The sequence below is a fragment of the Notolabrus celidotus genome, chromosome 18, assembly GCF_009762535.1.
Source record: "Notolabrus celidotus isolate fNotCel1 chromosome 18, fNotCel1.pri, whole genome shotgun sequence".
Taxonomy (NCBI): Eukaryota; Metazoa; Chordata; class Actinopteri; order Labriformes; family Labridae; genus Notolabrus; species Notolabrus celidotus.
The window spans coordinates 28,175,798-28,195,945 of NC_048289.1; the positions used below are offsets into that span (position 1 = coordinate 28,175,798).

At 40.3% G+C, this 20,148-nt stretch overlaps 1 protein-coding gene across 2 annotated transcripts in view; it reads right to left on the reverse strand.

The window, feature by feature from the left end:
- Positions 1 to 20,148, reverse strand: part of thrab (thyroid hormone receptor alpha b) — a 482,714-nt gene that overhangs the window by 19,922 nt on the left and 442,644 nt on the right. For both annotated transcript variants that reach the window (XM_034707682.1, XM_034707683.1), the window contains 3 exons: positions 19,636 to 19,736; positions 15,449 to 15,596; positions 15,123 to 15,328 (listed from right to left, as the gene is read on the reverse strand). In XM_034707682.1, the coding sequence (XP_034563573.1) occupies positions 15,123 to 15,328; positions 15,449 to 15,596; positions 19,636 to 19,736 (455 nt within the window). The remainder of the gene's footprint in view (positions 1 to 15,122; positions 15,329 to 15,448; positions 15,597 to 19,635; positions 19,737 to 20,148) is intronic.

Sequence of the window (20,148 nt, forward strand, 5' to 3'; positions counted from 1 at the left end):
GGCGGTTCTAGACCAATTTTACTGGGGGGGCCAGGCAAGGGCCAAGGGTGTTGTCAGAGGGACACATTCAACCCTGACAAAAGAGACTGAGAAAGGCAAGGACCGGCTGACAACAAACTGCCAAAACATCAGTGCATCCCTATATACTAGACATATATACTACTGTGTACTATATCAACATGCAGACTGACAGCAGCTGTTTGGCTGTTTACACTCAACATGAGTCCCTTAGCGCTCTAAGGGACTGGAACCAAGTGCCACACGCATGTGTTCCGCCTGTAACATCGGCGCGATACCAAAGCTTCTTTTATTTTATAATATGGGGCGGCAGTAGCTCAGTCCATAGGGACTTGGCTTGGGAACCGAAGGGTCGCTGGTTCGAGTTCCAGCATGGACGAAGTTTGGCAAGTGGACTGGTGGCTGGAAAGGTGCTGGTTTACTTGCCTGGGCACTGCCGAGGTGCCCTTGAGCAAGGCACCGAACCCCCAACTGCTCGGGTTGCGCTGTCATTCTGACATCTCTCCCTAAGCATGTTCACTGCATGTGCGTGCATTGTATGTATATACCAAAAAAACTGTATGTGTAGCATGTCCAAAATAGCATGAGTGAAAAAAATTGAATTTCCCCCCTGGGGATCAATAAAGTACCCTTCTTATATTTGTTTGGTGTGGAGTTGGGGCCAAAGTTTTACAGGGGCACTGGCCCCTGTTGGCCCCTCCCCAGAACCGCCACTGGCCGATTCGTGAACACGTTGAACTTTAATAACCGGTCACTGTCAGCTGCGATCACGCCAACCAACAAAGCAACAATCAATGTTTGAATGAATTAAGAACTTCTCCTCTTGTCTCTCCTCTCCTGATGCCTTCACTGACTGTCAACACTGTAGGAATTAAGAACATCTACACTGAACACGTTTAACAAACAGGAGAGCTGTTTCAGTTATATATGTGTTATAACTTTTCTCATGATATCGTGTCACCAGTACAACTGGATAATGCTAGCACCAATGTTTTGGTGACGACCGGTTTTGAATCAGTCACCATCATATGGTCGTGAATCAGCGGTGCTCGTGCATGTGAGCAGGGGCGTCGTTTTGGAGGAGCCCTGGGGAAATGCTACATTCAAATTCATGCTAGTTTTCCAACCCTCGCTTTAATCCACGCCTGAAAATAGTCCCCAAGAATGCACCTTTAAATAAAGTTTGAGTAAGTTTTCAAAAAGCTGTGATGCCTGGATGTTAATGAAACTTTTTTTTTAAATGAAATTGTTTATTATTTATTGAATTTTCATGCAATTGCATCAAATTAGGACATACTGCTGCAAAAATGGTGAAGATGTAAGAAAGTAAAAGAATGAAAAGGATGTCGTGTCGGCCTTTTTTAATTGGATTTTCAGATTTTGGAGTAAACAGACTATTGAAAGACCTCCAGAGCAAATGGAACATGAAAGTGGATGTACAGAGATACAGCAGAAGAGCATATTTGAGCTGGGTAGATTAAAGAGGAAGAAGTAGAGAGTTTGGGAGTGCTTTTAGAGCTGAAGAGCACAAAGAATAAGATAACAGAAGAATCAATAATCGCAGTGTGGGGCTGGAGTGAAATACATCCAGAGAGACAACACAGACTGAAACAGTTTTATACCCTTATTTGCTCTTTTCCTACAAAGTACGTTCTTGCCTTGGGAGACAAATTAAAAGCTAATATATCAGATAAAGACGGCAGATCGTGCTCTGTGCGAGGAATGGGACGTGTCAGCAGACAGATAGCGCTTACTTCCAGGACGACGGCGGAGCAGTAATACATATGTTTATGTGTGGGTTGTGTGAATAAAGGCTGTGACGGTGAAAAATAAAATAAAGCCTGCGTCAAAGCCGAAGTTATTTATTCAAGTCTGGGCTTCGGGTAAAAAATGGGATGAGATAAAAATGTAGGGAATAATCACCTCACACATAAAGCAATCAATCATAATCCAAGAGGGAGAAAAATTACCCAAATCAGTGCAAACTTAGCCAAGTCTGCTGAGGAATTATGGAAAATTCAAATTATCATAATAATAACTTTGACGGACTGCAACTGTTCTCGTACGAGAGCCAAAACAAAGCTGGAGCTCCTCTAAAATAGCTCTCAGGAGAGAGCAGCTGAGGTTCAGAGCCGCTGAATGAACGCCACGGTATCAAGTGGAGAAGCTCGGAAACAAACCGCAACACTAAGCCGGCGCAGGTTCAGCTGCAGGTCAGGAGTCACAGATGACAGGGAGGAAAACTGAGTCTTTGACTCAGATGTGCTAACAGGGCTGCTGCGAGACACGTTCTCTGCCTCACCTACCTCCACAGGCAACGAGGCGTTAAGATCAGTCTGGTTCTGTTTGTTGAGGCTTTGACATGTTTGATGTTTCTGCAACAAAGGTGCTCAAAGAACCAAAAAATCAACGGCAAGAGGTCTTTCCATCAGAATTTGACTTCATTGTGACCACAGCTTTCCACACAGGCAGAAAACTCTCTGCTGTCAGATCTGTGAGTTACAAAAACAGACTGCCTCACGTTCTCTTGAAACGTATATGCTACCCACATGGCATTAATATCTCCAAACCAGGCCTCACATACACTACCAGTCAAAAGTTTGGACACACCTTCTCCTTCAATGGTTTTTATTTATTCTAATTATTGTCAACATTGTAGATTAATACTAAAGACATCAAAACTATGATATGATCTGGTTTGGCCATAATCTGGATTACAACAGAAGTCAAACAGGGCTATCCATTGTGTACTAGACAAACACAGACTGCAGCGGACTATAAGGACTGCAGAAAAAATCATCGGTGTCAACCTGCCCCACCATCCAGGACTTGTACCGGTCCCGGGCCAGGAAACGGGCAGGTAACATCACCGCTGACCCCTCACACCCTGGACACAAATTCTTCAAACTCCTCCCCTCTGGCAGGCGCTACAGATCACTGTGCGCCAAAACAACCCGCCATAAGAACAGTTTCTTCCCCCAGGCTGTCACTCTGATGAACACTAAACCATAACAGTGTCATACCTGTTGGATCAATACTCTCTGTAAATATACAATGCAACAATTCTCCAAGCAGAATTCCATATTTCTATTTTTTGTATTATTTAACTACTATTTTTATAATGTAAAAACTACCTCTGCTATTCACCACTGCACTTTATCATATTATTTTAGCCTGTACATATTAGTCAAGCCTATTTGTTGTTTCTTTGTATTTATAGCTGATATTATTGTTGTTATATTTTTATTTTATTTTTTATTTGTAGGTCTTATTCTTATTTTTATGCCTTGTACAAAGAGAGCACAGTTCACTAAAGTCAAATTCCTTGTGTGTTCAAGCATACTTGGCCAATAAAGCTGATTCTGATTCTGATTCTACTAACCCTACCTCTGAACACAACTGATGGTCTCAAACACATCAAGAAGGCAAGTCATTCTACACATGAACTCTTGACAAGGCTCATGTTCATTAGAAACCATTCCAGGAGACCACTTCATGAAGCAGACTGAGGGAATACCAAGAGTGTGGAAAGCTGTTATGAAGGAAAAAGGGGGCTACTTTACAGCTGGGGTTGGTAGTCAGATTTACACTTTTTGTCATACTGGTTAAAATGATCTTTATGTCCTGATGGCAATCATTACATAATGTGTTCTTAGAAATGACAACCTGGGAAAACACCAACCAATCCCTGCCATCAGGAGCCAAATCATGAAACCAATCAAATCCTGTCCTGCCGTTCTGCCCGCCTCCTGCAAATCATACATTTCCTGTTTGTTTGTGTTTTTAACTTTCACTATGATAATGTTTTGGTGTTTTCTCACCGCTGAGTGAGACATGAGTTGACGTAGTGCGAAACACAAACGGTGTGCTGAGGACTGGTTTTGAATCAGTCGCCGTCATATGGTCGGCGAATCAGCGGCGCTCTTGCATGTGAGCGGGGGCGTCGTTTTGGAGGAGCTCCGAGGGGAGCTGGCGTCCTGAGAAAATGCTACATTCAAATTCATGCTAGTTTTCCCTGACTACCAACCCTAGCTTTAATCCACGCCTGAAAAAAGTCCCCATGAATGCACCTTTAAATAAAGTATGAGAAAGTTTTCAAAAAGCTATGATGCCTGGATGTTTATGAGACTTTTTTTTTTTTAATGAAATTGTTTATTATTTATTGAATTTTCATGCAATTGCATCAAATTAGGATGTACTGCTGCAAACAAGGTGAAGATGTAAGAAAGTACAAGAATGAAAAGGGTGTCGTGTCTACCAACCCTAGCTTTACAGAATCTGAAATATAAAACATACTCTGGTTTGTTTAACACTTTTTTGCTAATTAAATAATTCCATATATGTTATTTCATAGTTTTGTTGTCTTCAGTATTAATCTACAGTGTTTCAAACATAGACTGTAAATAAAAATGGACAGCGTTGCTCCGCCTCTTCCTGTTGTACAGTTCTGAAGCCAAAAAATCCCTCTCCTGAGCGCCGCCATTGTGCAGCCAGAGCCTGTGAAGCCTTTGTAATAAGCTCCGCCCTACAGCGTGACGTCACAAGACGCTGTGTGTCCTGTGAAGTTTCGTTCTACGGCGGCTGTGAATCAAAGGAAACAGGAAGTAAAACCCAGTTTTTTAAACTCTAATAACTAACGAAAAATTAACTTTTCAGAAAAAAGAGGCCTTGGACACAAAACAGTCAAATACTAACTACATATCACCACAGCATACGGATGTGAGAGACATTCGTACGACGTGTATTTATTTTTTACGGTTTGACTGCTCCCCCATTCAAATGAATGGGGGAGATGGATTTTTTGACCTATACTGCAGCCAGCAACCAGGGGGCAGTCACACTGCTGAAAGCTTCACCACCAGGGCCGCATCCGGCACGCTTGGTTTCAAATAATTAAAGTAAATGAAAAACCATTGAATGAGAAGGTTTTTCCAAACTTTTGATGACTTTTGACTGGTAGTGTACGGACATTTCAGGATTGTCAAAGTAAAAAAAACGTGTTCCTATGTGTGTAATTTAATCCAAATGACAACAATTCAACAGAAACTGAGCATAATGCCAAAAAAATGAAACTAACTTTGCTTCTTTTAATGAAAAAACACTTCCTTATATGCATCTGTCTCATATGTAGGTGTTTTAATCTCAGTGCTTCAGTGTTCCAGGAGCTCAGAGACCTCCTCCCACTCAGATGAATGTGTGTGATTACGCTGAGCACAGGTTCCTATTTGACTTCATGACTGTTCTCCACATTTCATCCGTGCTGGGGCTTGTTAAGGACTAATGTAATTTCCCTGCAACTGTTAATGTTTGTTTATTAACTAGATGGCCATCAGGGTGGCATGGAAGGGGAAACACTTAGCTACAGCACACCCGCAGTGCTGGAGAAGAGCTATGACTCTGCTGCCGCGCATGCCCGGGCGGCTAGGGAGCGTAAACATTCAAGGGGGGGTGGGGGGGTGAGGACAGTCTAAACCTGCAGGTTCAGCCCTCTCACAAACACTCCTTCTGTCATGTTTAGAAAAAGGAAAAACTAGTGATTTGTTCCAAAAAGAGGCACGAGATATTTCAACTTTGACGTGAAGACTCTGGGAATTGGCAACTGCTAAATTTGGAGGAAGAAAAAGGAGGGACAGGTTTTTTTTTCGGTCCTGCAGTTCCATCAGTTATGTGGCAAGCTTCAACTCTTGACCTTTCGTGAGATGGATTAGTGCTGGGAAGTTTGTTTCACTGGAGCTGGAGAAGAGGAATGAGGTCCAGTGTGTCCTAAAGTGGCTGCTGGAATGGATGGTTTCACCCATGTGCTCTGAATTTCACACTTGGTTCATGCTTTATGTGATTAAGACACAGACTAAGTTAGTGTTTTATGCACATTTTCAGCAGAAGATATGGAGCAGTTGTAGTGAAGAGCCTTATGCTGCTGCGTGAGTGTATAAATTCAAGATGTGACTGTTGGATATTATAACACAGGAAGTGTTCGGCGATGCAGGGAGCTTTTGATTGATACCAAAAACTCAAAGTGCTGAAATTTCTGGCTTCAAAACTTTTCTTGTTCTGTAAAAACTTCCTCTAAAGACACTTCATTACTGATGATTGATAGAAACCTGAACCTCAGGTCGAGCTCTTCTTCTGCAGAATATGAATATAAATCATCTGCTTATAATATAGGCGAACGCATTTCCCAGCACAGTTCATGACGAGGTGATACGATCACCTCATGACTGCAGCTCTCAGAGTATGGAATTCAAAAAAACGCTGATGTTTTTGAACGTCTGACTCGCGTGCAACCAGAGCCATGTGTCCTCCATGCAGTGAAGCATCCTGGAACATTTTTGTTATCTTGAAAACATTTAACAATTTAGTTTTCTGAATACCTGAGAAGAACAATTCGATCACATTTTGCTAAATGTGTTCCTGAGGCGATCGGCGAGCGAGTGCAGATAGAGTTAATGAGTTCACGGCTCTATTGAGAGGAGGAGATTTATGAGAGCTGATAGGCTGACAGGAAAGGTTTGTGCTCCACTCGGCCCACTGACCAAATAAAAGGCTTGGAGCGTGAAGTATGGACTGACCTTAACGAGCAGGAGAGATGGATGGTGAGAACTCAAAGAAGGAAGAAAAGGATAATCAAACATCACTCTGTATTAGTTTACACGAGTTGAATTAAAGGATTCAAATCTGTGGAGCCTTGCATGAACTGGCTTTTGCTGCAGACACTAATACATCAGTATGTTAACTTAGTTATATGATGATTTCCCTTTCATTTTGCAGACTTCTTGTTTATTTTAGTGCAGATGAGAGCTGCTCCACCTTGTGCTGTGCGATCTGCAGACAATGCACAGAGTTGTAACCTAAAGAGTCAAAGCACGCTAGAAAAAAAGACACTTGATGTCACATTTATAATCAGCTGAAATGTCATCTCTTGCATTTCAATTATCCACAGAAAATGGGTTTATTGTCAGATCTGTAATGGGCTCATAATTGCGTGTTATTCAGGCTTCTAAAGTCTGTGTGATCCTGTGTGCTGTACCTGATTTTAAAGGTATATTTTGGGGCTTTTATGCCCTTTCTATGAGAGGATAGGACAGTGAATAGAGCAGGAAAATGGGAGCGATAACAGGAAGTAGGGATGGGTACCTTTCACATTTGAACCGATGAGGTACCGATACCCGGTACCTGGGAATCGGTACCGGTACTCAACGTTACCAATTTTCGGTACTTTTGTGTTTATGTGGTAATAAATGTTAATTTAAAAAAAAAAAAAGAAATCTCAAATTTATTTAATTTAACATATTTCAGTACGACGACTCACGTTCACTTAAGTTAAAGTTTATTGCAGCATACAGTATTGTGTTTGGCGTATGGGCTCCGAACCTCATTACTCAGCATACATTATTTAAATGCAGACATTTAGGAGCAATGAGATAGGACTAACCCCCCTCGGAGCCCCCAGGTGGATGCCGGGGAGGAGGTGGGTACAAAGTTTGCACACAGCACTGAGCAGGACAGCAGGAGCACTTGCAAAGCAGAGGCAGAGACAGAGACGGGGAGACATGCAGCTTAAATAGACCGCCAAATGAGGATGTTGAGATCAGCTGATAGGGAGGATGATGACGTGTCAGTATGACTGAGCGCAGCTCGAGTTGTCTGCCTGAACTAGCTTGCAGGCGGCGCTCCATTTATTTAATTTAACATGAAATGAACAGAAACAGGATTATATAGGTGACTAGATATATAAGCTGACACGTGCTCGTGGCGTCTAATTGCTCTTTCGGGAGTTTATCAATGAACACATGTGAACGCCTGCGGACGGGAAGAAGTCAGTTCTCCGTCTCTTGATAATAACAGGACACACAACTTACTTGTTGGGCATTCACGCACACAGGAACGGTTATAAACAGGGCAGGTAGTCGGAGCGAGAGGGTCAGTCTCAACCATAGACCGTATAAAATAAACTTAATCCTCATGGAGTTCTGCCTCGCGGTGAGTGCGCGCGCCCGTCAGCTGCAGGCTCCGTTTGGCGCGCTCCCGCGCAGATGCAGAGAGCAGAGACATCCACCCGATCAGCCTCTGACTTTATAACAGGGCGAAAGTATGGAAAATCGCCTCCTCTTCCACTCCCTCACAGTCACAGGGATGCGTTCAGGTACCGAAACATGGTACCGTTTGATTTTACGTGAATCGGTACTCGGTAGTACCGACGGAATTCGGTCGGTACTAGGGGTGCAACGGATCAAAAAACTCACGGTTCAGATCGGATCACAGTTTTGAGTCACGGATCGGATCATTTTTCGGATCAGCAAAAAAAAAAAGAAAAAAAAAAAGGGAGACAAGACAAATATAACTTTGTCCCTCCATTTATTTTGTAAAACACTTTTGCCCATTAAATAAAAACAACATTCAACTCAAAATGTACTGCATGTGCAAAGCACCCTATCTGTGGGCCCAGTCCTGCCTCATTCACTGCATTTCATGGCGTGGCAAGTGAAGGAGCAGAGGAACTTCAAAAGTTCTTCTTTCAATCTCTGATTTTCACCGTCCACTTTTTCTTTGAGCTGCAAACTTGGAACACACCTTTTTATTCTAGTGCCAACATTCGAACTGCTCAATAAACGAAAGTGAAAGTTAAAAATTGCACTCGCAGTGGACTCTAAGTGACCCAGTCACTGGGTCGCACCAGCTGTGCGTAAGCTCAAGCAAAGCCTAGTTTGAACGTAATTTCTAATTTAGGATGGAGTTTATGCTTTACTAACGTTTTGGGCGTTGCACCAGCTGAGATAATTCCAACATTAGCATAAGTTACATATTAAATTCTACACCTAGCTCTGAGTCGGTGTAAAGTTCTTTGTAACTGACCAGTGGTCATGGTGCAGAGTTTTCAAAGATGGGATCATTTGAAGGATGAGGAGAAGCAGCTGTGAACAATAATAGATGATGACTCTGATCTTAACTCACACTTTCGTTTCCCATGAGTGGAGATAATTACCGTACATCTGCACAACATTAGAGTACCGTTATATTCACGTACCGTATGTTGTAGTTACACAATTTCACCACTAGATATCACTGTTGTTATTTTACACTGCAGATTAATTATCATATCAAACTGCCAAACCGAGTGAAAACGTCATATCTGCTACATTATTTAAGTTAGTTTGGATGTTACGGTCTAAGAGTTAAGGTGAACCTTACGTCTCTGTGGTGAAACCAAACAACGACACAACTTAAGTTACAAACTAACTCGTTTCAACGTCTGGTTTAAAGTGGACTTTACACCCTAACTAAAGACACTACTTATGCAGAGCTGGTGCAACAGGCCACTGGACTATAACCTTTTGTATATGGGGGACTCAACTACTAGACAAAACCGCTACCCTGTGTCTTTTACTCTTTATGACAAGCCCCATCTTGCAGTGTTGTTGTCACTGACATGTTGACTGTTGTTTGTCTGTTTGTTAGTGTTTGTGTTGTTTATCGACAAGCTGGTACACTGCAAACCAAGTTGCCCTCTGGGATTAATAAAGTTCTCTGAATCTGAATCTATTGTTATTTTTTTTATCTTGAAAAATAGAGTCAAATCTATTTCAAGGAGATATGGAGTTCATTTTTGCCCCTTATGGCGTTTATTCCTATGATTTGGGAAACTGATGTTAGCTAAACACCTGGCACTGTCTTCCCTGCGTTCATGACACTGTATGTTTAACATTTCACACACTTTGGCTATATTTTAAACGTTTGAAGCTCTGTTCTAAATTTCTACTTCAAGCTCCTGTGAGACACTTTGGTTTTGTGTTGATTTTGGCGCCCCCTCTGGCCAAAGTGTTGCCTCATCCCATCATATCCTGATACTGTCTTATACATGCCAAAGCAGTGTTTTCTGACAGTCTGCTTTTTTCATCAGTGAAACATATCACTCACTAAGAATTGTTGTGGTAAGAAAAATCTGTTCCAGCAGCTTCCTGTTCGTCACTTTGTCGGATATCTGCTCTCCACCATCGTTTCAGATCGTCAGTCTTAATCCTTATCGTCTTGTTTGCTTTCATAGAAGACAAAGAGACTTCACTTTCAATTTCTTTCTTTCAGCAAAAACTCCTCACAGGGGTCTCGTGACAAGGAAAGCTATTTTTGAATAACAGTACTTTTGATTTGAGAAAGTCTCAGACATAAAAATGTCTAAATATAGACACATTACAAACGTGGATCTTTGTTCCCCAGAGATGAATCTGTCTGACCGTAGAGAGGAAGAGCAACACTGAGCTGGAACTCGACACAGTGTGTACGCATAGATCTGGAGGCTCAGTTGCAGTCAGCCAAACAATAATGTGGGAAAGACACGCAAGGTTCAAATGTTGTGTTCCCTCTAAGAGGCGTTGAAACTGGAAATAAACCCCTCAAGCTTTTTAGAAACAACAAACTGAAACAGTTGCCGATCAGGTGCACTCGGTCACGGCTGGTTTACAGTCTGAATTTGATACTCTAAGAATATGTACCAAGTCATGGGACCAAAATAAACGCACAGAGTTTCCAGGAACATGACCCTGACCTGACTCAACTGTCCGGCCAACATCTAAACATGTCCAACCCAAGGCTGTGAAGTGTGGTCAGAGGAGATGTGTAACCTCATTTATAGCTTTAATAGTAATTGTAGATGTCAACATGAGCTTTCTGCTGAGTCAGAACATGACGTAAACATTTCAATTATGTCATTTGACCGGAAGCAATTAAAGTTAAAGACACTTATCCTAATTGATATATCATAAATTTTGATTCCCATTGACAAAATAATGAAGACTACCAATTAATTCTTCCATGTCTGAACGTTAATTAGTCATGTAAACTATTTAATAATGTAACCTTGGAATTTCTACTTCTTGAAATATTCCTTGTAGGTATCTACACTTGCTTCTTCATGTTACACAAATACTATACGTAGAATCCTGGATATATCATAATTTAAAATAAAATATTAAATGTTCAGCAAAAGGCAATAATAATTGAGAGATTTACAATTTTAATAATATAGTAATAGATCTGGATCCTACTGGTTTCCTCAATAATGTTTGTGTGTATTCAGCATGAGCATGGTATGTTGGGCTACATTTCCATTAAAATAACAATAATACAATGAAAACAATATTAACAATAATTATAATGATAACATTAATAGTTATAATAACTATATAGTAGTAGTAGTAATAATAATAATAATGATAATAATAATAGCTATTATAAAAATTTAAATAATAATAGTAGAAGTAATTATAATAATAGTAATCACAATAACAATAGTAATAATAATATATAATAATAGCAACAATAATAATAATAGTCATAATAACAGTAATAACAATAATAATAACAATAATAATAATAATGATAACACTTACATTATTAATAATAACAAAAACAACGACAGTAATAATAATAATAATAATAATAATAATCATCATATTTAATAATAATATTTTAAAAATTCCAAATATATTTTTAAATGTTGTAATTCAGACATGACAGAAGCAGTTAAATTAGAAATGTGAAATTATGTTTTTAAAAGTCACATTCCTATCCCACATAGTAAAATTCAACCTCAAATCTATACCTGATATAACTCTGCAGCATAAAAAGAATATCTGATTTCTATAATTGAAGGTATTTGCCAATCTGTTTGAAATAATATTTTCTAAAACAGGTCAAAACTGTGTTGTAGAGATATTTTTTAGTTATCATTGAAACTATTCTGATCACATTTTAATGTATTTAAATGTGATCTCCACTTGTTAGAAGTAAGTTTCTACAGGTCATCACTGTTGATTTAATGTCAAAAAGGTCGCCATAGTTCTTTAAATAAGATGTGATAATTACAACCTGTTCAGCTTTTCTAATCACTAAAATTCTTTGCATCCTTTCAACATGTTTTTCAGTCCTTACAAATCATCAAATCATCAAAATCACTCACTCATCAGTTCACAGTCTGCTGCTGGTTTAGATGTTTCAAAGCCTCATTCACACCTCACAGAACCAGATGTGCAACAGATTGAATTTCAAACACTTCTGTCTCCTTCAAAAACTAAAACCACCGCACTCTTTTGCCTGACTTGAAGCGGAGCTCACAGCTATCAGTGCATCATTCAACAACGTCACCCTTGAGTGAGAAGTCATTTGTGAGCTGGGAGTCGGGAGCGTGCAGAGCGCTGTCACTGCTTCTTACCCACAGGACTGAAAGGGCTCATCCTGGTCGGCTTAGCATTGGAAATGTAGATATTCAGGGTTCAGCGGCTCCAGCCTCCAGAGCCCTGTTAGTGGGTGAAGCCTGTGTGAAATGTGACTGTTTATCCTTTTAGATGAACCCAGCTCAGGGCCACGTTCGCTGTTATTCCACTGCAGTGTGGGTTACTATGCTAATAAGTCTCTGAGTCCTGGTTATGGTAAGCTCTGCTCTATTCACAGGCTTCCTTTAACTAAGATTATTACTAAATGTTTCCAAACTGAAATATTCCATAAAGCATCCTGCTCTCTTTGCTGCAAAATATTTTACAAGTTGGGCTTCAAATGCATGTTTTTTCCCTCCTCACAGGACATGATTAAACTTCCTCTCCTCAGTTTGAAGCTTCACACCTCCTCACCTACTTCATCCCCACGTCCCTCTGTCCAATCACAACCGGCTCTGTCTTCATGTCGCTTAGCAACTGCCACCACATTACTCGCCACTACACCACAAGTGCTTTCAAGCCCTTTCCAGATGAACCCCTAATGTTTCTCACATCTAACGCCCACCTTACTTAAAACCTGGCAGATCCATTCTGTTCATTCTTCCCCTTCGTAAAAACCCATCGATTTGGCTGTTAGTTCTGTTTTTTGCCGCTGCACTGAGACTGTTAGCAGGCACTAAAATCTTGGGACAGCTCCACAGATCTTTTGCCAGAGCATGAGGTCAGTGTGTCTGCTGGGGGAAGACTGATACCAGGCGGGGACACCCTGACAGGCCGGTCCAGGGTAAATCTGAGAATGAGCGCAGCGGGAAGACGGGTTTGAGAGGGACTAACTGAGTGCCAGCGTCCCTGCCAACTTCCAAATGAGCGCTCGTGACGGAGGATTTGCGCTGGCTGAGATAAGGGGGAGGCTCATGGAAGCAGACAGGGGGGAAGGAGAGGGGAACGTAAGGGTAGGCACGAGGGACAGTGAGAGAGGAAACAATGGAATGAAGACGGGAAAGAGATTAAAGTGAGGAGAGAAAATCGAGGTATGAATGAAAACTATGAAGGGAATTAGTTCTGGTTAAGAGCCCAGAAGGATTAGGATGAATAAGCCCCCCCCCTCAAATGCTAAAGAGAAGTGATGAATAAAGACACAGGAAGAGAGAGACGTGGAAACAGAAACAGACAGCGGGGAATGCAGAGTGATAAAGTCATAAAGAGCTCCTTTGACAGGAGAAAGCCTCAGCCCGCACAGATAAAATGAAACCCTATCATTTATGACATTTAAGCGTGAATATTTGTGTGAGAGCATAATCCACGGCGTCCCGCTGTGAGGTTGTGACGGGGTTAAAAGCAGGGAGATGGAAGCACAAACACTGAAGCAGCAGTAATTACCCCTGTGACTGTTGTTTAGTGTTTTCATACCTTAAAAGGGTTTCTGTCACTGTGATGTGCAGAAAGTCAAACTGTCCTCAGTGGTGACAAATTGTTACTTGTCTTCTTTGGAGCAAGAGAATCAAATCATGCAGCGAGAGTTTGTTTCATCCTGTGAGCTGGTTTTGTTGTTTACTCTGTGTGTGTGTGTTTAAAAAGTAATGGATCCTACGTTTTCCTTACAACTTGTAGCATCTTTTCCTTTCCTGTAACCTTCCTTTCAGAGATGATAGCTTTGTTCTCTGCACTTTGATGGCAGACATGTTCAAGAGCAAGCATCCTTTAAAACAGCCCCAAGAAGCCCAACATGCCTCACACTCATAGAGGATTATGTGTAGGGCTGGGCGATAATTCGATAACAATAATTATTGCAATATAATTTTTCTCAATATAAATATGACAAATGTTCGATAAAAAATTGGATATGAATAAAGCTGTAATGTGGGGCGCTGGTGGCCTAGCGGTCTTAGCGCCAATATACAGAGGCTACAGTCCTTATTGCAGAGGTCACCGGCAGGTCGACCATTTCCTGCATGTCTTCCCCCACTCTCTACTCCCCACATCTCTCTTCAGCTGTCCAATAAAATAAAGGCAAAAAGGCCAAAAATATAACTTTAAAAAAACAAACAAACAAACCTGTAATTACACCTCCCAACCACTGGAAATGGGGGCGCTAGTTGTCACTCAACATTAGACAGAAGAAGAAGACGGCATTGAACAGCCAATCATGTCGCAGGGTGAGAGGTAGGCGGGGCTTAAAGACGTTCGGAGCAGAATGTAAACACAGCTAAAACAAGCGACAGCGACTAGGAAGGAAACTCAAAACCTAGCAGCTCAAAGCAGAGTCGTAAGTCTGACACTGAGTTGACTCTGTGTTAACTATTAACTTAATACACTTCATTAAATCTACTTTCAGGATGTGGGTAAAGGAAGAGCACAGAGACAACTTCTGCACCGCGACTGTATGACAACTGAACACTGAATAACCGTGATGCATTCACTGCACTGTGGGAAACAATAACTCTCTGCCTGTAACCCTTAGTAATCTTAAAGGGAGAGCACAACTTAAAACAATACTCTACTAAACTGATACATAGAATATAGTTGGATATATATTTGGTATACATTTAAATCAAATTATGCAAATAACCTGAGAAAAATAAGAATCTACAAACTAAAACTTCACAAAAATCTCATCTTACAGAAAAGACCTGCTTCCTTTTAGCGCCGTCAGAAATGATGGATTCAAGAAGCTCATCAGAAAACTAAATCCAGATACAATCTAACAACTTGGTTTCTTCAACTTTCACTCAGGAGCAAAAATCTGACTATGCATTTAAATGAAATCATGATTTGATATTTATCCTGATAGTCATCGATATCGACTGATAACATCATTTCCAATATCGCCCAGCTCTACTTATGTCTGCATGTGTCTGTACATGATGACACTGGCTGTTTTATTCAATCTTGTCTTACCAGGAATTTGCGTTTCTGTTTCCACTGGGAGCCCTGAGCGTTGGTGTGCCGGTGGGCCTCAGTCACCAGGTGGATCACCTCCCACTCGGACGTGTCGGGCTCTGGACGGTTCTGGAGAGTTTTCACTATTTCCTCCTTCTTACGTCGCTCTCTGTTTTCCTCAATAAGCCGCCGTTTCGCCACCCGTTTTGAGTCGTCCAGCACCACTGAGATGAGGAAGAGACGGCAGGAGAGAGTTAATAAATACATCTTATCCATCCTACAAAGTACAATGGTGCTTCAATGTATTTTCTACTGTGTATTAATGTAGCAGAGATAGCACTCACAGTCCATGGCCATGCCGACTGCGATGCACTTCTTGAAGCGGCAGAGCTGACACTGGTTGCGGGTGATCTTGTCGATGATGCAGCAGCCATCGTACTTACAGGAGTAGGACGGGTGGAGGTTCTTTTGAATGGTCCTACGGAAGAAACCCTGCAGAGGGACAAGAGGGGCGAGAAGGACAGACATTAAAGACGCAATCATGGAGGTTTTATGACTATCACTGCTCCTTCTTTTAAGTGAAATGAATACAGAATTAGATCTTCAATTCAAAAACCTGCACTCGTTCTGTCTGTACCTGATTCACTACCAAGTCTCGGGCACTCTGTGTAAATATTAACTCTGAGAAATTAGAAGAAGGTAATTGCTGGAAGGAAGTCACCTAGGAAATCTTTGAATGAATTCTTAAGCATGAATATATCCTCAATTTTAGGATTGTGCACTGAGATTTAAGCCTTTGGAGTCTGGATTGAAACAGTAAAGATGCACATATGATTTCAAAGTGAAGTATCCACTTGAGTCTGTGTGAAAACAAACACTCCTAAGTTTCAGAGGAAATATCTAAAAACAGCACATTCTGCCGACCAGATGATTTCTAAAGACCGTGTGGGCGTTGCGCATGATGTGTTGATTGACATCCCCCTCTTTTGATTGGCAGCTCCCTCTCGTTGATTGACATGTCCGAGCAGCACACAGTAAAAGTGAAACCACACAGGCATGTTGTAGTCATTAAGAGCGTGTTGGAGTGTCTGAGTGTGAATCAGAGGAGGACATGGAAAAACCAGCATCTGAGAATTATTTATTTCAACTGGTCGCCACATGTGGAGTCAGAAAATCTATTGCTGTACATATAATAATTAGTACTGAGCACACAGTATTCCCTTTGTCCATAATATGATAAATGCTGTTTTAGATTAGAGCTCTGTAGTGTTAACTACTGCCACATAATTACAGAGACAGAATCACTCAACAGTAATCGCCAAAATAAGAGTATGAACAGCTCAGATTCAAGATCCAAAACCCTCATCTGCACACTCACATTGATGTTTGAGTTATTTCTAAATGTGTTCATTAAAAGAGATGGGGGCCGTTGATTTGAGTGGATATTGATGCCGTTATCGAGCCTCCTTAACGACCCCTAATCTTTATTGATTTCATTTAATACTTTCCCAATACTTGATGGGAGATGAGAAGACAACCATTTTTGCTTTTATTGATGGTGTTTTATTTCCCTTTGCCTCGTAGCCATTTCACTGACCTGACCTTCATCACAATGTAACATTATGTAGTCAGTTAACTAGCTCTTCACCTGTCAATTTTAACTCATGAGTCTTAATACAAAGTTGTGACAGGAAGATGAGGGTGACTGTCCTGCAGCAGCAAGCTGAGTTAAAGGGATTTCTCAACCCAAAGTCAAAGGTACTGTATTTTCCTTAGTTTGATGCATGGAGGTTGTGTTTGGCCATGGAGGTAGTGTTTCTTCATTGCAAGAAATCAATTTGTAAAATAAACTGCATTTCTATTCCCACATAAAGTTAATTCCACTCTATTCTATTCTATCCTACTCTTTCCATTTTATTCCATTTCATCACATTCCATTCCACCATTGCTTAAAATTGTATTCAATTCTATTCCATTCCATTAATTCTATTCCATTTAATCATATTCCATTCTACCATTCCATTGTGTTCTATCCTACTTCATTCCATTTCAAGTCATTCCATTCTATTCTATTCTATTCTCCACATTCTATTCCCTTTCATCATATTCCATTCCACCATTGCTTTAGGTTTTATTCCATTGTATTCCATTTAATTCTATCTAATGCCATTTCATTCCATTCTGTTCTATTCCGTGAATTTTATTCCATATCATCATACTTTATTCTACCATTCCATTCAATTGTATTGTATTGTGTTCTATCCTACTGCATTCCATTCCATTTCACGCCATTCCATTCCATGCTATTCTGTTCTGTTCTCCTCATTCCATCCCTTCCATCATATTCCATTCCACCATTGCTTCACATTTTATTCCATCATACAGTCGCAGGTCCCGAGAGTCCGAACTGAACTAGGCAAAAAGGCTTTTAAATTTTCAGCCCCGTTTACTTGGAATGATGTGCAGAAGGACTTGAAACTGACACATCTAGTTACTCTGGGGGAATTCAAGTCACTCATAAAACACAGAGAAACATGCTCCATTGGATCTTGTGATTGCACTGTGTAACCATGTGAAAATGTGACTGTATTCTATTTGTGTTGTTTTGTGTGCTTGTGTGTTGTCACCTATTTTGTTGCTGCCGTCTTGGCCAGGTCACTCTTAATAAAAGAGGTTTTAAATCTCAGTGAGTCTCTTACCTGGTTAAATAGATAAATAAATAAATAAAGTATTCCATTAAATTTTATCTTATGCCATTCCATTAATTCTATTCCCTTTCATCATATTCCATTCTACCATTCCATTCCGTTCAATTGTATTGTGTTCTATCTTACTTCATTCCATTCCAAATCAAACCATTTAATTCCATTCTGTTCTATTCTATTCCATTTCATTATATTCCATTCAATTGTATTGTGTTTTATCCTACTTCATTCCATTCCAAATCAAGCCATTTAATTCCATTCTGTTCTCCTCATTCTATTCCCTTTCATCATATTCCATTCTACCATTCCATTCCGTTCTATTCCATTCTGTTCTATTCTAATCCATTTCATCATATTATATTCTACCATTCCATTCCATTCAATTGTATTGTGTTCTATCTTACTTCATTCCATTCCAAATCAAACCATTTAATTCCATTCCGTTCAATTGTATTGTGTTCTATCTTACTTCATTCCATTCCAAATCAAACCATTTAATTCCATTCTGTTCTATTCTTTTCCATTTCATTATATTCCATTCAATTGTATTGTGTTTTATCCTACTTCATTCCATTCCAAATCAAGCCATTTAATTCCATTCTGTTCTCCTCATTCTATTCCCTTTCATCATATTCCATTCTACCATTCCATTCCGTTCTATTCCATTCTGTTCTATTCTAATCCATTTCATCATATTATATTCTACCATTCCATTCCATTCAATTGTATTGTGTTCTATCTTACTTCATTCCATTCCAAATCAAACCATTTAATTCCATTCTGTTCTATTCTATTCCATTTCATTCTATTCCATTCAATTGTATTGTGTTCTATCCTACTTCATTCCATTCCAAATCAAGCCATTTAATTCCATTCTATTCTCCTCATTCTATTCCCTTTCATCATATTCCATTCCACCATTCCATTCTGTTCTATTCTATTCCTTTTCATCATACTCTGTTCTCCAATTCCATTCAATTGTATTGTGTTCTATTCTATTCTCCTCATTCTATTCCCTTTCATCATATGCCATTTCACCCTTACTTTACATTGTATTCCATTCAATTCTATTTCATTCCATTCTGTTCTGTTTTGTTCCATTCATTCTATTCCCTTTCATCATATTCCATTCCACCATTCCATTGTATTGCATTGTATTCTGTTTCCATTCTAATGGCTTAAGTTTTTGACTGTCAATTGAAAGGAAAATAAGAAAATTGAAGACATCCTTTTAAACCCTCTGAAGTTATAATAAGACGTTCGTACAATCTGTGATCTGTCATAGATTAAATCATGAATCTATTAGTTGTGACAATACTTATCAGATTATTGATAATTGAAACAGTCATTGTTTGCAGCCCCTAAAATGATGAAATTCCAGCATATTAAGCTGCACATAAATTGATCAGTTCCATAATTTTTATGAGTCTGATGTCAGAATCAATCATACTTCCAAAACATCAACGCCCACTGTGCTCGACGAGAGCGCTGCTTCAGATGTCACGTGTTATAAATGAGCAAACATGAGAGTAAGAAACAGAAGCCCACTGATCATAAAACTGTCCCACAGTCAGGGAGATAATGGATATGATACTGAGAGTGACGTGTTGGACTGACAGCTTTTACACAAACATGTCATCCATCTCTCTGAAGCCGTACACAACGTGTCCGTGTGATCGCTGTGTCTGGAGTGAGCCACTGTTTCAGAGCGTTAGTGTGTAGCTGTGTGTGCAGCAGATGACCTCAGAGGTTTCCTATCAGCTTTCCTAACATATCATGTGTGTTACAGAGCTTGTGTGTGTGTGTGTGTGTGTGTGTGTGTGTACCTTGCAGCCCTCGCAGGTAATGCAACGGTAGTGGTAGCCTGTGGCCTTGTCGCCACACACCACACATGGCTCATCCTTTTCGAGGTAGCTGGGTATGTACCCTGAAGAGATGAGGAGAAAAGAATCACAAGGTTAGACAGAATAATGTGTTTTTTGTTCCACTCAGGCGTCCTGGGTCCAACACTGCTATCCCATTACTCTCACAAAGCAACAACTTTAGAGCATCCTCCTCTCCTCCAGAGTCACATTACTGCTCTGATCCTCTCTCCCCTGCATCCCTACATGTTATTTGTACTCGTCACCGCTGCAGCACGCTGTGGGACTGCAGCATTTCTGCTGAACTATACAGAATTCAAGTCTTCATTCCTGCAGAAAGTATAAGAAGTGAAGACATTATACGTCTGATGGGATTTTATTTCTGCAGATTTGATATAAGAGCATTGCATTGTTTTGAATATGTCATCATAAGTACCTATACTTCTCAGTAACTTAATACTTGGAACTAGAATCAAC